The following is an 18,904-nucleotide window of genomic DNA, read 5'->3' as shown; positions in this document are numbered from 1 at the left end:
CAAGGGCCTTGTTCACAAGTGAATGGGCATTCTGGAGGGAGATGCAGAGAGGGGCGGTGATAGCTGATCTGCTGGCAGAGTCCACAGGGTCAGCGCTGGGATGGGTGAGTGGGACGGGAAGGAGATTGGCAAGATTAGCCCCATGGGGCGTGCTGAGCAGGAAAGTCAGTGAGAGTGAGATGGGGCAGTTGGGGTTGCTGCTCGTAAGGAGGCTGCGATGAGTGCCTTGATGCGCCCTTCGGAGGATGCGAAGAGAGGCATAGAGGGAAGCTGTAGGCTTATCTAAGAGGGAGTCAAGTCAGGGACGGCGGCAGGAGAATAGGAAGGTCGAGGAGTGCTGAAGGGTTGGGGTAGAGATTGGGGGGGGAGGGGCAGAGTACTCGGGAGGGGAAAAATGAAAAGAGACATGACGACAGGAGAGAGGGGCCTTGGAGGAGGTCAAGAGAAAAGAAGAAATAGAAGCGATGAGCTCAGGTGTGGAGCGGCAGCCAAAACATGCACGCAAATGGACACAGGGAAACTCAAATTACATAGGCCTGATTACATAGCAAGATTAGGATTGACATGTCCTGGTACGGCCCGTTGTGGGATATGGTTGACGTATATAGGACGGAGTCTGCTTGGAGCATTGACGAGCTGATGTCCAGGTTCAGGGACAGGTGTGGAGGGTGAGCCTGTAGGTTGCCTCCAATTCCATGTGCTCTCATTTTTATTAACATTCTCTTATGTGGGACCTTGTCGAATGCTATCAGCGTGATCTGAAAACTCCTACCAAACTCCCCAGTCTGCTGGAGGAGTGAGGCCTCCGGATTGAGCAGCCTCTCACCACGCTTTGACTCCGAAAACACTCCACGCCAGGCCAACCCAGCAATTGACTTGTGGGCCCCTTCAAATGTGTGGCCCCATGAATGGACACTGCAAGATCACGCGGGGGGCTGAAGCTGTTTCTCTGTGAGGCTGAATTTGACAAATCTACAGCATTGATTATTCTACATAATTTGCAAGGTTGGTTTAATGAGGTGCATTTCATTCAACGAGGTCGGGTGAGGGTGACAACATTGGAAGTGACGTCACGAGCGGAGCCATAACTTTTTAGCATGCGCTGAGAGTGAGGTCATTGGGTGGCCCGGCGCATGCACAGGAGGACGTCAGGGTCGATTGAAAACCGGATGTATTCGCACTGTCACTAATCACTCCCGTCAAACTAAACATTCTGGGAGAGAGCTGTGATGAGTGATGGGGCATTGTGTGCGGGCCATGGATTGTTTTCAGGTTTATTGGGTAGAAAATGGGGGCGGGGGGGGGAGGGGGGGGGGGGTCACATTTTATATTACAAAATGAATAGTGACACTATGTCCAATGACGTCACTTGCCGCGCATGCATCGGGCTTTCCGAGAAATCAACTCGCTGCCGTTCATGCTCAAGAATGTGATCCAGGTCTAACGGGGGGAAGGAGGAGAGCGTGATCCAGGTCTAACGGTGGGGGGGAAGGAGAGCGTGATCCAGGTCTAACGGGGGGAAGGAGGAGAGCGTGATCCAGGTCTAACAGGGGGGAAGGAGGAGAGCGTGATCCAGGTCTAACAGGGGGAAGGAGGAGAGCGTGATCCAGGTCTAACGGTGGGGGGGAAGGAGGAGAGCGTGATCCAGGTCTAACGGGGGAAGGAGGAGAGCGTGATCCAGGTCTAACGGGGGGAAGGAGGAGAGCGTGATCCAGGTCTAACGGTGGGGGGGAAGGAGGAGAGCGTGATCCAGGTCTAATGGGGGGAAGGAGGAGAGCGTGATCCAGGTCTAACGGGGGGAAGGAGGAGAGCGTGATCCAGGTCTAACGGGGGGAAGGAGGAGAGCGTGATCCAGGTCTAACGGTGGGGGGAAGGAGGAGAGCGTGATCCAGGTCTAACGGTGGGGGGAGGAGGAGAGCGTGATCCAGGTCTAACGGTGGGGGGAAGGAGGAGAGCGTGATCCAGGTCTAACGGTGGGGGGAAGGAGGAGAGCGTGATCCAGGTCTAACGGGGGGTGGAGGAGAGCGTGATCCAGGTCTAACGGGGGAAGGAGGAGAGCGTGATCCAGGTCTAACGGGGGAAGGAGGAGAGCGTGATCCAGGTCTAACGGGGGGAAGGAGGAGAGCGTGATCCAGGTCTAACGGGGGGAGGAGGAGAGCGTGATCCAGGTCTAACGGGGGAAGGAGGAGAGCGTGATCCAGGTCTAACGGGGGGAAGGAGGAGAGCGTGATCCAGGTCTAATGGGGGAAGGAGGAGAGCGTGATCCAGGTCTAACGGGGGGAGGAGGAGAGCGTGATCCAGGTCTAACGGGGGGAAGGAGGAGAGCGTGATCCAGGTCTAACGGTGGGGGGGAAGGAGGAGAGCGTGATCCAGGTCTAACGGGGGAAGGAGGAGAGCGTGATCCAGGTCTAACGGTGGGGGGGAAGGAGGAGAGCGTGATCCAGGTCTAACGGTGGGGGGGAAGGAGGAGAGCGTGATCCAGGTCTAACGGGGGAAGGAGGAGAGCGTGATCCAGGTCTAACGGTGGGGGGGAAGGAGGAGAGCGTGATCCAGGTCTAACGGGGGAAGGAGGAGAGCGTGATCCAGGTCTAACAGGGGGGAGGAGGAGAGCGTGATCCAGGTCTAACGGGGGGAAGGAGGAGAGCGTGATCCAGGTCTAACGGGGGAAAGGAGGAGAGCGTGATCCAGGTCTAACGGGGGAAAGGAGGAGAGCGTGATCCAGGTCTAACGGGGGGAGGAGGAGAGCGTGATCCAGGTCTAACGGGGGGGAAGGAGGAGAGCGTGATCCAGGTCTAACGGGGGAAGGAGGAGAGCGTGATCCAGGTCTAACGGTGGGGGGGAAGGAGGAGAGCGTGATCCAGGTCTAACGGGGGAAAGGAGGAGAGCGTGATCCAGGTCTAACGGGGGAAAGGAGGAGAGCGTGATCCAGGTCTAATGGGGGGAGGAGGAGAGCGTGATCCAGGTCTAACAGGGGGAAGGAGGAGAGCGTGATCCAGGTCTAATGGGGGGAGGAGGGGAGCGTGATCCAGGTCTAACAGGGGGAGGAGGAGAGCGTGATCCAGGTCTAACAGGGGGAAGGAGGAGAGCGTGATCCAGGTCTAATGGGGGGAGGAGGAGAGCGTGATCCAGGTCTAACGGGGGGAAGGAGGAGAGTGTGATCCAGGTCTAATGGGGGGGAGGAGGAGAGCGTGATCCAGGTCTAATGGGGGGGAGGAGGAGAGCGTGATCCAGGTCTAACAGGGGGAAGGAGGAGAGCGTGATCCAGGTCTAATGGGGGGGAGGAGGAGAGCGTGATCCAGGTCTAACAGGGGGAAGGAGGAGAGCGTGATCCAGGTCTAACGGGGGGAAGGAGGAGAGCGTGATCCAGGTCTAACGGGGGGAAGGAGGAGAGCGTGATCCACGTCTAACGGGGGGAAGGAGGAGAGTGTGTTGCATCTCCCTGACTGGGCCATGTTCTCCCTCTCTTATCCCCTTCCCCCCCTACCAGATCTGGATCACATTCTCTCCTCTCCCCCCACGGTCTGTTCCCTCCGGGCTCCCCCCTTCTCACTTGCTTTGCCTCTTCTCCCTTTCCCCCCTGCTTCTTCTCCTCCTCTTGCGCTGCTTCTGCTCCCCTTTCTCCTGCTTCACCCCTTCCCCCTGCTTCCTGTGCTGTTTCTGCTTCTCTCCTTCCCCTGATTCTGCTTCCTGCACTCCTTTTGCTTTCCACTTACCCTCGCCGCTTCTCCCCTTCCCTCCTGCTCCCCCTGCTTCTCCCTCCCCTGTGCATCTACTGCCTGCACAGCTTCTGCTTTCCTCCCTCCCTCCTTGCTTCACCTCTTCCTCGGGGCTCTGCTCTCCTTCCCCCTTATAACTACCTGCATCGGTTGCATTTTTGGTGCTCGGCCTCTGGTCCGCACTTTTATGAACAGAAGCGAGACCAGTTGGTGACTTGTTCTGATTTATAATCCAATGCTGTCCAGATCTATTTCTTTCTGGGTGGTGGCCATGGAGATTCTGCGATAAGAAGTTATCAAGGGAGCAGATAATGGGGAAATAGGATTCCTGGTGACACACGTATGTACTCTACTCTACAGGAGCAAACAGCACATTGTAAGAAGGACAGAACTTGCAAGTGAAAGAAGCAGTACTGGAGGAGCCCCTCCCCTCAACTTGCATCCTCTTACTTTTTGAGGAGGTTCTGGTTTGAGGAACCTTAAGGCAGCAGAGGATGAGGAAGTAGGAGACTTGGCCTCAGCTCAGGGTTTTAATTAATAATTGCTTCACACTGACCAGATGCTTTCAGGATATATGCGATGATCATTCCCAAATCCTTTTCAGCTCCTGTCAGATGTTCTTTCACATTATACACATTTAATGATACCTGTTCCTATTTGCATTACCCTACATTTATCCACATTAAAAATCCATCTGCTAGATCTCAACCCACTTACATAATTGGCCCATGTCTCTGAAGATAATCAATATTCTCTCTGCTCATTACCTGCCCACATAGCAAATTATCAGCAAGTTTAATGCTACTACAGATAGCTTTGCATGGATTTTTGGATCAAGCCTCCAACTGGATGGAAGTCAGGCAGTGCGTAATTAGCACTGCCTGCTTTTAAAGGATGCCTTCTGAGCATCAAAAAGTTGCTGCAGTCATTGGACACTCTGCCAAACAACCTTCAAGTGGTGACGGCTTGTGTGCGGAAGTCTACAATTTGTACTTATGCTGTGTTGATGTATAGGATCTTAACATTGCAATCCACCATGGGGGGCATGCAGCATCCCCAGGAACATCTGCAGCAGATTCCCAGTGGCAGAGGCCCAATGGCTAATTGTAGAATCTCTTTTGCATGGTCTGGCTGCTGACTTAAAGACCTTGGTCTCAAACATTCAACAGGCTCCTTCCTTCAACTTGAATGTTTAGGGAACTACATGGAGAGGGCTGTTGATTGGGATTTCCACAATGTTATTGGTGTTAACAGGTCTGCTGTCACCCTAATCAATAGGCCATGATGAGTCAATGCTCAGTAGCAGGGATATGGGTGACAACAGATCCCTGGGCCCTCCTGCCACTTCTTCCGACCGATGACTGTGTACATGACAGAAATAAGGCAGGGTCACGAAGGTCTTCTTAATGAGGCTTAAAAAAACCCACCAAAAAATACCAGTTGATGTGGACAAAAATAACAATCCAAAAACATACTTATAACTTGCAGGCCATCCCTTTAAATTCCTTAAGTACAGTCCAGCAACCCTGGATGCCCAAGTTATAAGGGCGAAATTATGAAGGAGTGTGCTATTCCTTTGGGAACAGTGGAAGTATAGATATTGAAATGATATCACGTCTGGTATGTTATAATATTGAAATAAAGCACCCAAGGCTGTTCTCGATTTCAGCTCAATGAAGCATATGCTCCCTCATACTATCTCCTACTCCTGAGATGAAGAACTTAATGTTATCAAATGGTTCAGCTAAGAACTCTCAAATAAGCCTGAACAGGATATCTCGTTTGGTCATTCCTGATTACTGAACATAGGCAAGTTGGCCATTTGTAATGCAGATCAATGTAGGCATAAAAGTACAAAATCTCAACTTATGTAACAGAGGTCCAAAGTTCATGGGAAAATAACAGTAAATACTCTGATAGAGAAAGACATTGGGGCAGAACTTGTTCCTGAAATAACGGAGGAGTTCAACAGCGCTGCCAGTTTTTAGTGGTGAACTGAAGGACAAGTTCCCACGTTTGCACATGCACAGTGTAACGCTAAAATCGTGAACTTGCTCCTAGTGGTGCGTGGATGATATGATAGCTTCAAATTAAAGGGCCATCGCACGCTGCAATCAGGGAAATCATTAAAAAGTGTAAATTTGCTCATCTGTCCAGCTGGAAAGTAATTAATTATGCCACTGAACAGGTACGCTTAAAAATACCGGGTCCAAACTAACTTTTAACAGCACGGATAGTCTTAATGGCTGCCAAACAACTAAAAAAAAACTTTTTAAAATGTGGAGTCTCATATTGCTCCTTATTTTAATAGTTTTTGGTAATTAAAAAAATTCTAAAAATTAAATTCTTTTTTACTTTTCCCTTCTGTCTCTTTAATTCAATTATTTCTTTGGCTTTTTATAATAAAAATTTAATTTTTTAATTTATAATGACGTACAGAATAACTAACTTTAAATATAGCCTTAATCTGTGAGCGTGTCTTCTCTTCCTGACAGATTTTGTGGGCGTATCTTCTATTCTTACAACTCACGCTGCTCAGAGGCTGAATGGATAGAGCACAATTTTTTAAAAGTTCAAAATCAAGCAAGTTGATGCCACAGAGCCCACAGTAAGTACTTTTGTTAATTTAATTCGCAGGAGCTGTGGCGAGCATTACCTCGCCGGTCTGCGCAAGTTCTACCCCAATGAATTGTTTAAAAAAAGGATTCAATGTTTGTATATATTAATGCATAATCAAAATACAAGTAATGTGACCTCAGTGGCCATGTACCAAGTCCTTTTTCATCCAACCTCCCGAATTCCTGGACGATGAGGTTAATACAATCCCACAGGGATTATGTACAATAGATATTTAACATGTTGCAGACCTGTATAAATTTTAGCTGCAATTAACTCTTAATATTTAAAGGAATTAATTTTACAGAGATAAAGAGTGAAAATGCAAAAATTCCAAAATAAACACAGAAAGTGCTGGTAAATATACAGTACGATTGATCAACTTATCATAATTGATTTGCTCTTCTTTAATGGATGGGAAATTTAGAATAAGCACTGAATAACAAACTGATAAATTTGAAAGCTATTCTGCCAAAAGATGTAATGTGGAAAAAAAATGGTTAAGGCTTTGAGTGGGTCCTTCATCACAAGAGTTTGGATAAGTGTCTTATCTGAACCATTCATTTTTTTCTCTTCCAGATTTTTTTTTTTGCTTTTGTATCCAGAGGCATAAAATACAAAAGCAAAGAAGTAATACTGAACCTGTACAAGACCTTAATTAGGCTAAGGAGCATTTGGAGCAGTGTGCAAATTTCTACATGTGAAAGATATAACAGGAATGGAAAAGGTGCAGTGTAGATTCACTAGGATGTTACCAGGGATAAGGATTTACAATTATGAAAATAAACTTTAGAAGTTAGGGCTTTTTTCACTAGAACTGAGAAGGTTAAGAGATGTCTTCAAGATCATCGAGCGTTATAAGGTAAATAGTGATATATTTTCACTGGGTAGCGAGTTGATAATAGAGGGCACATTTAAAATAATTGCAAAAAGAATTAAAGGGGATATTGGAAAAAGATTCTTCACAGAGGATGGTTAGAATGTGGAATTCGCTGCACAACCCATTGTGGGAACAGTCCATAAATTCTTTTAAAAGATAATTATATCGTTTTGGCTGAAAAAGAATATTAAATGGCGTATGGAGCGAGCAGGAAGGTGAAATTGAGTAGTTGGTTTATGTGGAAAAAAACACTGCACAGACTTGATGATCTGAATGGCATGTTTCTGTGCTGAGATTCCGAGATGCTGATTGACTGCTTTTATTTCAAATTCACAATTATTTCTTACATTAAAAAGGAACAAATCAACCATGGATAAACACACAAGCAATTTACCTGACTACTTTATATTCGTATTTTGCTCTGCAGTGCAATGGAATGTACACACAGACCCTGTTTCTTTTTCAAAGATGAGAGTTAGCCTAGATCAGCTTCTCCAAAAGTGGTGGTGTTAATATTTGTAAGTTCTGCCAATCAGTTAGTTCTATCTTTAACAGTAGGATTATAGTTTTAATGTAACTAGCGTTATTTTCCTCTACCGTATGCATTTTGTCCTGCCAAATAAAGCAAAGCTGTACAACTCTGGGAAATACTTGAGGACATGTGGCACAGACGAAAAGGAGAGGAATGTGCAATAGATTTGCAGCACATTATATGTGATCTCCCCTTCCACCTCTCCACAAACCCACAATCTCCTGGGAGATGCAAAACAGAGGGAAAAAAAACCTCAGGTCAATTTAGGAAAAAAGCTCTGGGAAATTCCTCTCTGACCCCAAAGGCATCAAACAAGTTCCAGGAGACCATGGTGACTGTATGACACAACCTACCTTCCTTCTATAAGTGGATATGTTAGCCACTCTCCAGAACTCGTCCAGCAAACTTCTGAATTGAATTCGGACTCACTGCATCTACTGGCAACTTGTTCAGGAGGTCGAAGACGTTCTGCAAAAAGAAGCACTTCCTAGTATCCAAACTAGTTTTTCGCTTTTGCAACTTATACTTATGTCCACTGGTCGTCCCTAGCCTATCCACTTGGACCGAGCGTGATCCTTTCATTATTTTAAAGACTGTAATCAAATCTAGTTTAAGTCCATGCTTTCCTAAAATAAAAACCCAGCTCTCAGCCTACCCAGGTAACTGGGGGCCCTTAAACTAGATATCAATCTAGTGGCCCTTTTCTGAACTTTGTCCAGGGCTTTTATATCACCCAACTTGTGAGGGGACCAAAACTGGACGCAGTATTCTAGGCCTTAATATTGACTTCAACAACTTCAGTCCTTAACCACAGTTCCCATTTTCTCTTTGACAGTAAGTGCTGGTAATGTAGGATAGGTGTACCAGCACATCCAGGGATGGGGGTGGGAACGGGCTGGTGCTCGCGATGGGGATTCCCCCACCGGTACACTTGCGGTGGGGTGGTCTATTCACACTTCAACTATTCACACACACTCTGTATCTCGTGTCTTTTAATTCTCTCATCTTGTCTCCTTTTGTCTTATGCTATCATCACTTCTGTCAGTAAACTATTTCCTGTGCTCCACCTAATCACTTTACAGCTTTTTCTTTTCTTGCGTATATGATCTTTTTTACCTCTCCCTTGCTCTGTTCTTTCGTATAAGCCCACCACCTACTCAAGGGCAACTAGGGATGGGCAATAAATGCTGGCCTTGCCAGCGACATCCACATTCTGAGAATTAATTTTTATAAAGCTGCTCATCTATTTTATCGCCCAGTTCTGAAAAGGGCTGTGCCTGAAACATCAACATTTTTCCTTTCTTTACAAATGTTGCCTTTTGTTTTTTATTCGTTCACGGGATGTGGGCGTCGCTGGCAAGGCCAGCATTTATTGCCCATCCCTAATTGCCCTCGAGAAGGTGGTGGTGAGCCGCCTTCTTGAACCGCTGCAGTCCGTGTGGTGACGGTTCTCCCACAGTGCTGTTAGGAAGGGAGTTCCAGGATTTTGACCCAGCGACAATGAAGGAACGGCGATATATTTCCAAGTCGGGATGGTGTGTGACTTGGAGGGGAACGTGCAGGTGGTGTTGTTCCCATGCGCCTGCTGCCTTTGTCCTTCTAGGTGGTAGAGGTCGTGGGTTTGGGAGGTGCTGTCGAAGAAGCCTTGGCGAGTTGCTGCAGTGCATCCTGTGGATGGTGCACACTGCAGCCACAGTGCGCCGGTGGTGAAGGGAGTGAATGTTTAGGGTGGTGGATGGGGTGCCAATCAAGCGGGCTGCTTTATCTTGGATGGTGTCGAGCTTCTTGAGTATTGTTGGAGCTGCACTCATCCAGGCAAGTGGAGAGTATTCCATCACACTCCTGACTTGTGCCTTGTAGATGGTGGAAAGGCTTTGGGGAGTCAGGAGGTGAGTCACTCGCCGCAGAATACCCAGCCTCTGACCTGCTCTTGTAGCCACAGTATTTATGTGGCTGGTCCAGTTAAGTTTCTGGTCAATGGTGACCCCCAGGATGTTGATGGTGGGGGATTCGGTGATGGTAATGCCGTTGAATGTCAAGGGGAGGTGGTTAGACTCTCTCTTGTTGGAGATGGTCATTGCCTGGCACTTATCTGGCGCGAATGTTACTTGCCACTTATGAGCCCAAGCCTGGATGTTGTCCAGGTCTTGCTGAATGTTTCCAACATTTTCTGTTTTTGTTTCAGGTTTCCAGCATCTACACTATTTTGTTCACAGTATTGTAGATGTGACCTGACCAACACCTTAAACAGAGAAATGATAGTGTTCCTTGTGTTTTATTTAATTGCCCAGCAATACATCCTACCACCACATTTGCTTTTACAACAGCCTCGTGGCACTGTTCATGGACCTTCAATGACTCATGTACAATAATTGCCAGGTCCTTCTACTCTGCAGCCTTAAGCACAAAACCCTGCAGTTGCTCCTATGCGAGTGCATCGTGCTACATGTATGGGTCCATTCTCCCATCGTGTCTAGATCTCATTAAATATCGACTCACTTATGCTGGTTCAAAAGTCCCATTTTGTGTGCAGATCGTTTCACGCCTTCCATTCCTCATAAAATATCTATGCTGTGCTTTAATACACAAAGTCAAACAACAGCATCAGAATCTCATGCTGGACAAAACTGAAAGGGTTTGGTGACAGTGAATTTTGTGTTTAAATTAGTTCAAATACTCAAAGCTGTACAAAAACACATTTCAACAGCATTTGCTAAACAAGACTTTATTGTTTTCACTGGTAATCCTTCTTAAAGCATTTTGTAATTAGCTTGAAAACTGAATGTTGGTCAATGCTCAAGTTCCAAGTTGCTCATCAACATAAAAATCTGTAGGAACATTGTAGATTTGAACTAAGTTCCTGAAAGCAATTGAACTTTATATTTAAAAGGCATAGTTGGGTTCTGCAAGGACCAATTCACCATTTGAAACTTATTTAAAAAACTCAAAACGCTCAGAAGTAGGTTTTTCAGATGAGGTAAGGCTGATAAAATACAGTAAGGCTTTATGTTAACATATTCCCCTACTTAGGCAAAACTTAATCTGGTCAATTCTCAGAGCGTGTATATGCGCATTAAATACACATTGCTTGCACGGTGGTGCTCATTTAGCTGTGAAGTTGGTTAACATAATGTATGAAACCAAGCTGTATGTTTTGCAGCTGTAGCTCAAAGGTACTGATGCAGCAATAATCTTTTTTTTCCCGCAAAAGCTCAATTTTCATCCGATTATGGTGTACTTGATACCACACCAACTGCTTTCTATAGTCAAACCCTGTAATTTTCTGCAATCTTTCAAATAATACAAAAAGAAAAAAAAACTACACTTTCTCTGGTCTTCAAATATGATGAAAACAATGAAGCGACAAAGTTCTCATCGAGCTTTTTACCCCCAGTTACAGTTGCCCCAATTTGCATTGTTTCTTCTTAATAAGGTTCAAAATAATATTTTGCTTGATTTCTTCGTCAGTTTACGACATCGGATTGTGTTTGAGGGCTGTTCACATTGTGATGATGGAAGCTTTGGTGGTGTTTGCTGTAAGAATACAATTGCATGTTATCCTTTACTTCTTCAACTAAAGGAAACTGCTTCTATTCACAATTTTTGTAAAAACCCTTGCAGCTGTCTGATAACTTCAGTGTCCACAGATTCCATCAGACTTTGGAATCCTTGCTCTCCAAGCAACTCTTGCTGTGCCTTCAGCTTCTCGTAGACAAACTGCTGCAGCGACACATTGTGTACTGGGTCCTTCAATGCAAGCTGCAGGAGTTAGATAAAAACAATAAATATTAGCACAGGCAACACATTTTTTCTTTGAGGCACTTTATACAGCTGGCTGGTGAATCTGCTCTTTGTCAATTCACTTAATAATGATTTTCCCTGGCTGCTTGCAGTACACAATAAAATACACTTTACTGGCATAGAATTCTTACTTGCACACATATCAGTGTCTGTCATTCTTGGAATAATCGCAAGACATGGATTATGATATTACAGCGCCCTTGTTGAAGGAAATATTAAAAATATTTTTCTTTTTGTAGAAGTACCACCTGCATGTTATTAAAAGATCAACAGATTTACACATCTCTTTACTCCTTTGACCCTCAAGAGATTTCATCTGCAAGCTTTCTTCAGCTGTTAGGTTTCTTGAAAGACTGTTGGAATAATTTATAATTTTAATACCAATGCCGCTGTTTGATCAGGCTACAAGAAACATTTTTCTCAGTCTATAGAGACCTATTCAAAGCAGCCCATTAAAAGCTGGGTCTCAGACTTTTGTTAGGTAAGGGTATCGAGGGATATGGAGCAAAGGTGGGCAAATGGAGTTGTGGTGCATATCAGCCATGATCTAATAGAATGGTAGAAGAGGCTCGATGGGCTGAATGTCCTTGGTCCACCCACCAGGCACTACACTTCAGCAGTGTGGCTCATTTTCTCTACCAATTCCCAGATAATCTGCCAAGAATGGTGAAGCTTGCTTTCTACCAAACTTTTTTCCACTTTAAGATTCCAGTACTCTGGTGATTTGTGTTGAAAGTTTTCTCAGTACAAAATTGATTTGATCCTGGATACATACCAATCAATATAACTGAGTTATTGATTCTTTTTAAAATCATGCTTTGTTTACTCAGAATATATTAAAGAAATTGATGACATGAATGTCATTTATGTAAATTAACAGAGAGGTGAATGTGTTCAGAAATTTAAGAAACTTAGAGATGGTATTTGTGTCCTCCTTAGAGCAGTGGAGGTTAAGGGGAGATTTAATAGGGGTGTTCAAAATTATGAGGGGTTTTCATAGAGTAGATGGGGATAAACTGTTGTCACTGGCAGAGGACACAGATTTAAGATAATTGGCGAAAGAACCAGGCTGGAGATGAGGAGAAATTTTTTTACACAGCGAATTATGATGATTTGGAATGCAGTGCCTTAAAGGGTGGTGGAAGCAGATTCAATTGTAACTTTCAAAAGGGAATTGGATGTAAACTTGAAAAAGAAAAATCTGCAGGGGAGTGGGACTAACTGGATAGCCCTTTCAAAGAGCTGGCACAGGCACGATGGGCCAAATGGCCTCCTTCTGCATTGAATGATTCTATGAAGTGTAGTCACTGCAAGCATGGCACCCAATTTGTACATAGCAAGGTTCCACAAACATCCAATGAGATAAATGATCAGTTAATCTGTTTTGGTGATGTTGTTTGAAAGATGAGCATTGTCCAGAACACAAGAAGTTCCCTGCTCCTCTTCAAATAGTGTAATATTTTACTTCCACTTGAACAGGCAAAGACAGGCTCAGTTTAATGGCTCATCCAAAAGACAGCATCTCCAACAATGGCACACTCCCTCGGTACTGCACTGTAGTGTCAGCCTAGGTTATGTGCGCAATTCCTGGAGTGGGCTTCAACTCTCAACCATTTGACTCAAAGGCATTAGTGCTACCAACTCAGCCAAGCTGGATGCAGGGTAAGATCCTGAATTCAATCAGCGTATCTGGAACAGGGACAGAGCAAAGGCCAACCGCTTCTTCAAAGTGAGTTTTCTGCATTATTTCAGAGGCTACTTAACCCAGGCCACTATGCTGCACTTCCCAGCAGCCTGCAAAAGCGAACTAACTAAGGCACAAGATGACAGCTGGCATCCTGGATATCTCAGTTCTGGAATAATGCATAGAATGAGTAGTCCTAAAAGTAGAGGGGAAATAACTTAACAAAATAGTTTTAAGTGCTCTCCCGAAGGCTGTGGGTAAATGCACAGCGTGCGGTACTGATGGTCCATATAACATAGCCCCAGGTTTGATCCCTGGTCTGAGCTGAATTAGCTGATCCAAGGAAGGACAGCAGTGGGGGGAGAGGGGGGATTGTCTGAGCATTCTGTGCTAGGAAAGGGAAAAAATAACTAGGGATCTCCATTCCAATCACTATCAGAGGTAGAAAATATATGTGTGTGTCTGATTTTTTTCTGTATGGGGGGGGGGGGGTGGGGGGAGGAAAGAAGAGAAGGTAGGGCTGATGTTAGGTGAGAACAGCATCAGGCTTGGCTGTGATGCCCTTCAATGACAATGAGCCTTTCACTGTCTAGGCTCCGACATGAACAGACACTTAGATGAGGTACTAGAGGTCCGCTGGCACACAATGAACTGTATCCTAATAAAAGTCTTGTGGGAAGGAGAAAAAAAAAGTTTTTAAAAAAAAAAATGTGATCTGAAGAATTTGCTGATATAGAAATAGATTGATTGCACAATATCTTACAATGATGTAAATGGATTTTTTAAACATGGGATAATATTGATTTTATGTGAGATCTGAGCTTGAGATATATGTAAACTGCATGCTGCACTTGTGCAAATAATGAACATAATCCCATGGAAATGAGAAAACTTTATGCTTAAAACTTTCAGAACTAAAAGGGCTAGAAATATACACCATTAATCTGTGCTTATCCAGGACTAAGCTGTGATGTGGCTTTGAGGCGAAGAGGGGAAGAGTCAGGGACCGCCTTACATGTCCTGTCATCGAGTACTGGGGCACAAAACAAAGGAATTATAGCCCACTGTGAATATTCTTTCATGGTTAACCTTCTTTTGCTGTTCTTAAAATAAAATCAATGACTGCATTCAATATCTTCCAACAGACAGTCTAAAATAACATTAAATAACATGGTCAAAGAGTTAAAGTTTTGAAATTACTTCCAAAATGGCAACTTATTTAACATTAAATTCAGCTCAAAATTGAAGTATGGAAGCATTTTCCATTTACAGAAGTGTGGAAAGTAGATTCTTCGTCAATTCCCCATTTCTTAACTCAAAGCCTGGGTGTAAATCAGATATGTGCTCATCCAGGACTAAGCTGTGATGTGGCTTTGTGACAAAAAGGGGAAGAGCCAGGGACCGCCTTACATGTCCTGTCATCGAGTACCCTGGAGGAAGGGACAGTTTCATGGTGGGGGTTCTTCTTTGCGATAGCCCCTCACATGAGTGCCTGTATTAAGCAGTTAGTGAAAAATAAGCCTGGTATGTGGCAATGAACTTGGCATCTAGAATTTCAGTGCCCTGTGCCGGTCCTTCCACCAACTGAAAACAGGTGCCAGTCGCATAACCGACAATGACACTGCGATTTGAGACAATAGTTGCTGAAAGGTGTTAGCTGGAGTTTGGGCATGAGAACATGCACTCGTACATTCAGGCTCAGTGCTTCCAAATTTGGATTGTACAAAGTCAAGGGGCTGCTTCTGAAGTACTGCGCCTCCAGTGGTCAGGAGGATGCTGGCAATGCATTCACTTCTTGTGATGAATTTTGTTGCTCATTTGTGAGGAGCCCCTGGTACCTATTTGTCCACCTATGAGGATTCAAACCTGTGTTTGTCAGTTGCCTAGTGATCATCTCTTCAGTGGGAGGGTAGCAGAGTTTCTTTGGGGGCAGGATGGCTCCACAATGACATGCTTGGCAGTGAAAGCTTAGAAACAAGTCAACGCCCTGTGGCAGAATCTGACACTTGAAGCAGGCAGGTTCATAGTACTTTAAGTAGGGGTAGTCCTATCACTGGGGGTGGAATTCTTTTCATTTGGCTTCAGATAATCTTGCAAGCCAAGTGTGAAATTGTGGACATGCACCACAGTTCCAAATGGGTTTTTGGGTTGAAACCCTGGCTGGTGTCACTTATTGGGTATATGGTGATTCAAATATTTTATTTTGGGTGATGTGGAGAGAGGGTCAAATAGGACAAATTGGAGTGCTGCAGTAAAAACTGCTCCTTATGCAGCTCATGGAAGGTATCTTGGGGCAAAAAATTAACACGAGAGCATTCCTCAACTAAAGGATTCCTGGTGGCATCAAACCTTCAAAATATCAGTAAACAGAGAAAATACGAGCAAATCTGATTCTGCGAAGCAAGCTGAAAAGAAATCTGAACAAATTGTGCTGAATCTTCAGTTCCTTCAGCAAACACAATTGTCAGATTTTAAAATGATTTTTATGCAAATCATTTATGGACTGTGTTCATCTCTTTTTGGTCTGGTTTTATTGGTGACATTCAGAGTTTTATTATGGAAATGGAACCCAAATGGATTATAGAGTCTTGTGATATTTGATACAGAACTGCTCAATCATAGAATGATACAGCACAGAAGGAGGCCATTCGGCCCATTGCAGTTCTGTATCAAAAGGTGTGCAAGCTCTTTGAAAGAGCTATCCAATTAGTCCCATTCCTCTGCTCATTCCCCATAACCCTGGAAATTTTTCCCCTTCAAGTATTTATCCAGTTCGCTTTTGGCAGTTACTTTTGAATCTGCTTCCACCACCCTTTTCAGGCAGTGCCTTCCAGATAATTAGTGCTGATTGTTGACCACCTGCTGTAGGTTATGCATTAAAACAGAGACATGTCTGAAGCAGTAATTCTCCCACATTCCACTGTTTGTGTGTTGTTGATTTCGTCTGGTGACCTCTCACCTATCCTTCCATCTTAGGATTTTGGTCAATGGCCAAAGTTTTCCATAGCCAGGGAAAAGGTGAATTTCTTTAGGGTTTTTCTCCTAGTTTTGGGGGATCTGTGAATTTTGAGAATCTTACATGTTATATTAGGAACAGTCATGTTTTGTGAGTGGAAAATCATGTCTCACGAATTTGATTGAGTTTTTTGAAAGGGTAACCAAGAAGATAGATGAGGGCTGTGCAGTAGACGTGGTCTACATGGACTTCAGCAAAGCCTTTGACAAGGTACCGCATGGTAGGTTGTTACATAAGGTTAAATCTCACGGGATCCAAGGTGAGGTAGCCAATTGGATACAATATTGGATTGACGACAGAAGACAGAGGGTGGTTGTAGAGGGTTGTTTTTCAAACTGGAGGCCTGTGACCAGCGGTGTGCCTCAGGGATCGGTGCTGGGTCCACTGTTGTTTGTTATTTATATTAATGATTTGGATGAGAATTTAGGAGGCATGGTTAGTAAGTTTGCAGATGACACCAAGATTGGAGGCATTGTGGACAGTGAAGAAGGTTATCTAGGATTGCAACGGGATCTTGATAAATTGGGCCAGTGGGCCGATGAATGGCAGATGGAGTTTAATTTAGATAAATGTGAGGTGATGCATTTTGGTAGATCGAATCGGGCCAGGACCTACTCCGTTAATGGTAGGGCGTTGGGGAGAGTTATAGAACAAAGAGATCTGGGAGTACAGGTTCATAGCTCCTTGAAAGTGGAGTCACAGGTGGATAGGGTGGTGAAGAAGGCATTCAGCATGCTTGGTTTCATTGGTCAGAACATTGAATACAGGAGTTGGGATGTCTTGTTGAAGTTGTACAAGACATTAGTAAGGCCACACTTGGAATACTGTGTACAGTTCTGGTCACCCTATTATAGAAAGGATATTATTAAACTAGAAAGAGTGCAGAAAAGATTTACTAGGATGCTACCGGGACTTGATGGTTTGACTTATAGGGAGAGGTTGGATAGACTGAGACTTTTTTCCCTGGAGAGTAGGAGGTTGAGGGGTGATCTTATAGAAGTCTATAAAATAATGAGGGGCATAGATAAGGTAGATAGTCAAAATCTTTTCCCAAAGATAGGGGAGTCTATAATAAGGGGGCATAGATTTAAGGTGAGAGGGGAGAGATACAAAAGGGTCCAGAGGGGCAATTTTTTCACTCAAAGGGTGGTGTCTGGAACGAGCTGCCAGAGGCAGTAGTAGAGGCGGGTACAATTTTGTCTTTTAAAAAGCATTTGGACAGTTACATGGATAAGATGGGTATAGAGGGATATGGGCCAAGTGCAGGCAATTGGGACTAGCTTAGTGGTATAAACTGGGCGACATGGACATGTTGGGCTGAAGGGCCTGTTTCCATGTTGTAAACTTCTATGATTCTATGATTCTAGTAGGGAAGGAAATCCTAGCTGGACAAGAAGGAAGCAGCTCTGATGAGTGGAGTGGTTTTAACTGGTTAAATTCCAGGAGGACCCCTGTGCACACTTGGAGCCTTGGGTCTGCCAATATGTGCATAAGCTCTCAGGACTTGGATAAGTAAGATGTACCCTTAGAGGATGAGAGTGTGCACTCCATGTTTGACAAGTGAGTGCAGATTTGGAGACTCTTGAACATGTTGATGAGTATCTGACACATGCAGAAACCCAATTGACCAAAAAATAAACCTACCTGTCAAAACTGGGATTAGATGAAATCATTATGCAGCTCTAGGTGTCCAGTGCTCTTTGAAACTATTACAGCAGTACAGTATTCGACTAGTAAAATCAATTTTCAAAAAGTATTTATATTGATTTTTTGCCAAATATGGAGTTATATTCAACACAGATGTGGATGACAATTTGATGCTCATGCTTATTGCAGGGACTGAAATGTTGCTACTGGTACAAGATAAAAGGGACCAAAGACAGATTTTGGCATTGATTCACTAACAAATGTCTTTTTCACCTCAATTTTCTCCCCATTCCTTTTGAAGGCAGTGATTCATGGGGTACAGTTTTACAGTCTTCAAGTGGCCATTCTTTGTTTCTGAGCCTAGAATATGAGTGCCAGCAGACTATTTGACCATGTGGGACAGCACAGTAGAGCCTGATCCTGACCTGATGCTCACATGCATACCTGTCAATGAGGAATTATTAAATTCCGTTTTGATTGGATAATAATTGAAACTGATACTAGAAGTGCACATCATGACTCCAACATGTTTAACAGCATTTAATTCTGCAGAATAATCTTGCAAGTCACTTTCTCTCGTTTTTGGTTTTAATGGTTATTAAAATGTGAAATTGACTACCAGATTTACAGCATTGTACACACTGTCCCGCCTCTGTCTATCAATTCATTTCATATCTCATTTGACTTTATGAACACTGTCAGTTAATCCAACTTTACCTCTCAAATTATTGGATTATCAAAACAACCAGTTGTCACACCAGTTAATCAACATCAATTAAAGATCAAATGAGAAACCACCCACAAGGTAAACAACACAAAATCTGCTTTACAAGTTTTAATGAAGTAACTGCGTCATGCTCCACAGAACTGTTACCTTGTTATAATGGAACTACGCTGATATTTGTATAGAGGCTATAAAACAGAACCACAGTTCTCATGTAACATACACTATTTATATCAAACATTATAGTTAAAATTTACTTCTTCTAAAATCACATCCCAATAAGCTTTT

General features: G+C 44.2%; 1 protein-coding gene across 1 annotated transcript in view; it reads right to left on the bottom strand.

Moving 5' to 3' along the window:
* Positions 1–10,578: 10,578 nt before the first annotated feature.
* The window catches only part of ipo11 (importin 11), a 711,960-nt gene continuing 703,634 nt past the window's right edge, over positions 10,579–18,904 (bottom strand). The window contains exon 30 of the mRNA XM_067986592.1: positions 10,579–11,503. Within this exon, the coding sequence (XP_067842693.1) occupies positions 11,339–11,503 (165 nt within the window). The 3' untranslated portion in view covers positions 10,579–11,338. The remainder of the gene's footprint in view (positions 11,504–18,904) is intronic.

The sequence above is a fragment of the Heptranchias perlo genome, chromosome 1 (assembly GCF_035084215.1).
Source record: "Heptranchias perlo isolate sHepPer1 chromosome 1, sHepPer1.hap1, whole genome shotgun sequence".
Taxonomy (NCBI): Eukaryota; Metazoa; Chordata; class Chondrichthyes; order Hexanchiformes; family Hexanchidae; genus Heptranchias; species Heptranchias perlo.
Note: the sequence above shows the minus strand (reverse complement) of the source record. Positions and strands in the feature narration are given on the sequence as shown.